A 3065-nucleotide genomic window follows, 5' to 3' on the forward strand; every position below is an offset into this window, starting at 1 on the left:
AGAGGAATTGAGGCAAACCCAGATAAATGCAAGGCAGTTCTTGACATGATTGTGCCTCAAAATAAAAAAGAGGTGCAACAGCTAACCGGACGTTTAGCGACACTAACACGGTTCCTTCCGAAATCGGCAGAACATGCCCTCCCATTTTTTAAACTTTTAAAGAAAGAAGCAACTGACGGATGGAACCCGGCATGCGAAGCCGCATTTGAAAAAATAAAAAAGTGTTTATCAACTCCACTGATCCTCTCAAAGCCAAACCCAGGAGATGTTTTAATTCTGTATTTGGCAGTAGGGGGAAGCAATAAGTGTTGTGCTGATCAAGGAAACAAACGAAGGCCAGGAGCCGATTTACTTTGTCAGTAGAGCATTACAAGGTGCAGATGTTAGGTATCAAAAGCTAGAAAAAGTGGCTTTTGCCCTATTAATCAGGGCTAGAAGGTTGTGGCCGTATTTCCAGGGCCATCAAATCATTGTGAGGACTAACCAGCCTATTCGACAGGTGTTGCACAAACCAAACCTGGCAGGAAGAATGACTACCTGGGCAATAGAACTCAGTGAATACAACATTTTTATGAAAGTCGGAAAGCAATCAAGGCACAAGCTTTACCCGACTTCATAATGGAATTAACACCACAGAACTCAGAGAATGAGGAACACGGGGATGCTTGGAAGGTCTACGTTGATGGATCGTCCAACATTAAAGGAAGTGGGGCTGGAATCATATTAGAAAGCCCAGAAGCAGTGACCATAGAGCATTCTCTGAACCTGGGATTCCCAACTTCCAATAATCAAGCTGAATATGAGGCCCTGATAGCTGGTTTAATTCAGGCCAAAGAACACGACGTTAGGAAAGTGGACATGTTCAGCGATTCACAGCTGGTAACCTCGCAAATAGAAGGAAAGTACCAAGCCAAAGGTCCCCTACTGATGAAATACCTGAGCCGGGTCCAGGAAATTATGGCCGACTTTGATGAGGTCCGGGTTTATCACATCCCGCGAGCGGAGAATAGCCGAGCTGATATTTTGTCGAAGTTAGCCAGCACCAAAAATCCAGGGAATCACAGAACTATGGTGCAGCAAAGCATAACAACGCCGAGTTGTGTGATGATGGTAACCTCTGTAAATGACTGGAGAAAACCTCTAGTTGATTATTTGGAGAAAGGCATACTGCCAGAGGATCGCCTGGAAGCCAGGAAGCTGGTCCGAGATGCGACCCAATATGCGATTGTGAATGACCAGCTATTCAGAAAGTGCCTGCATAATCCCATGCTAAAATGCTTGGACTCGGAGGGAGCCGAGTATGTTCTTGCCGAGAACCATGAAGGGATAAATGGGCACCACATGGGTGGAAAAGCCTTGGCCAGAAAAGCCCTCGGAGCTGGTTATTACTGGCCAACCATGGGGGCAGATTCCCAAGAACATGTCAAGAAGTGTGACGGCTGTCAGAAGAACGGTAAGTTGATCCTTTCACCACCGGAAGAACTGAAATCCATCTCGACTCCGTGGCCCTTCTTCAAATGGGGAATGGATCTACTAGGACCTTTTAAAGCTGCTGAAGGGCAACTCAAATGGTTGATAGTGGCTGTGGATTACTTCACAAAGTGGATAAAAGCAGAACCAGTCACCACGATCACCTCGACTCGAGTGCAAAGATTCTTTGAAAGAAACATTGTTTCAAGATTCGGAATTCCAGCCGAGGTGGTTACTGATATTGGAACGCAGTTTGCTGATAAGAAATTCCAGCAGCTAATGAAAGACCTACACATCACCCATCGTTTCGCGTCCGTGGAGCACCCACAGTCAAATGGGCAGGCCGAAGCGGCCAACAAAGTGATTGTGGAGGGTCTCAGAAAACGAATGTTTGCCGCGAAAGAAAGCTGGGTTCACCAGTTATACTTTGTCCTGTGGGGTTACAGAACTAGTACCCAAACTGCAACCCTTGATCCCGGTGGAGATTGGAGAACCCTCCTGGAGAAGGCTGACCAGTCTTGAGCAAGGCGAACAACAGAACAGTAGAATGCTTATTGAAGAATTAGACCTTGTAGATGAAGCTAGGGTCACTGCTCACTGCCGGAATATGATGGCGAAACAGCAAACGGCAGCAAAGTATAATAAGAAAGTGAGACCAAGGAATTTTGAAAAGAGTGACTTGGTGCTCAGGAGAGCCGATATTGGCAACAAAAATGCCAGAGATGGAAAGCTAGCTGCAAATTGGGAAGGACCTTACCGGGTTAAAGAAAAGCTCGGAAAAGGAGCTTACATCCTGGAGACAGTGGAAGGCAAAGAAGTTAAGCGGACCTGGAATGCAGATAAGCTGAAGACATACTACAGCTAAATCTGCATTCCTCCGCTTAAATATGTCAAAATGCAACTCTTCTTCTACGAAGGGTTTGATAAAGCTGAATATGCCGGCAAGTTCATGTAATTCGTAATTTGATATCAATAAATGAGAACATTGCAATTTTTCTTGTCTATCTTTGATATATCAATATTAAATCCGAGGTACAAATACAATTTTCTATAATGACTCTGATCAAGTCAAAATGCCACTACTTTGGTCGAGATACCAAAAAGTGGCAGATGGCATTATTGTTTTTACCTTAGATAAATTAAGTTACAAAATGGCTAAGTCAAAAGGCAAAGCCCATTATATATGCAAACTTACCAGAACGAGTAAGTTAAATAAACATGCGTCATCCAATTGACATAAAGCGGAATCCGTACGATGCTTTGACCTCGGCCAGGTCATGAATTAAAAAACTCGTTTGATGCACGAGTTTACGACAACAAGTTGGGATGAACATTTCACCTAATTACTGAAAATAATGCAACCTTGGTGTATCACTCATCAAGTATGAAGAGGAGGTATATCTCTGTAACTTGGATTTGTAACTCGGCCACTTAGGAAATCCTAATGCCGAGAGCATATCCGGGTTATGGTCATCTCGTAAAATTGCCTAAGCAAAAGCATTACTGCAATGGCATACTAGATTCTGACAAATAAACTACCTAGATAAATGCATCTATGGCGAATTCAGAATCAAGAAGTGCTAAACAACATATCA

General features: G+C 43.7%; 1 protein-coding gene across 1 annotated transcript; it reads left to right on the forward strand.

Annotated features, from left to right (window-relative positions):
- Positions 1-618: 618 nt before the first annotated feature.
- LOC133316099 (uncharacterized) lies at positions 619-1992 on the forward strand. The gene has a single exon (XM_061517796.1). It carries the CDS (start codon positions 619-621, stop codon positions 1990-1992), a length of 1374 nt encoding a protein of 457 aa, XP_061373780.1.
- Positions 1993-3065: the final 1073 nt, after the last annotated feature.

Source organism: Gastrolobium bilobum, unplaced genomic scaffold, assembly GCF_033153095.1.
Source record: "Gastrolobium bilobum isolate Gb01-03AN ecotype WA unplaced genomic scaffold, APGP_CSIRO_Gbil_v1 utg53200, whole genome shotgun sequence".
NCBI lineage: Eukaryota > Viridiplantae > Streptophyta > Magnoliopsida > Fabales > Fabaceae > Gastrolobium > Gastrolobium bilobum.

Excerpts from the sequence above, each read along its gene's own strand:
- LOC133316099 (XM_061517796.1), top strand. The coding sequence starts at position 619 with ATGGAATTAACACCACAGAACTCAGAGAATGAGGAACACGGGGATGCT.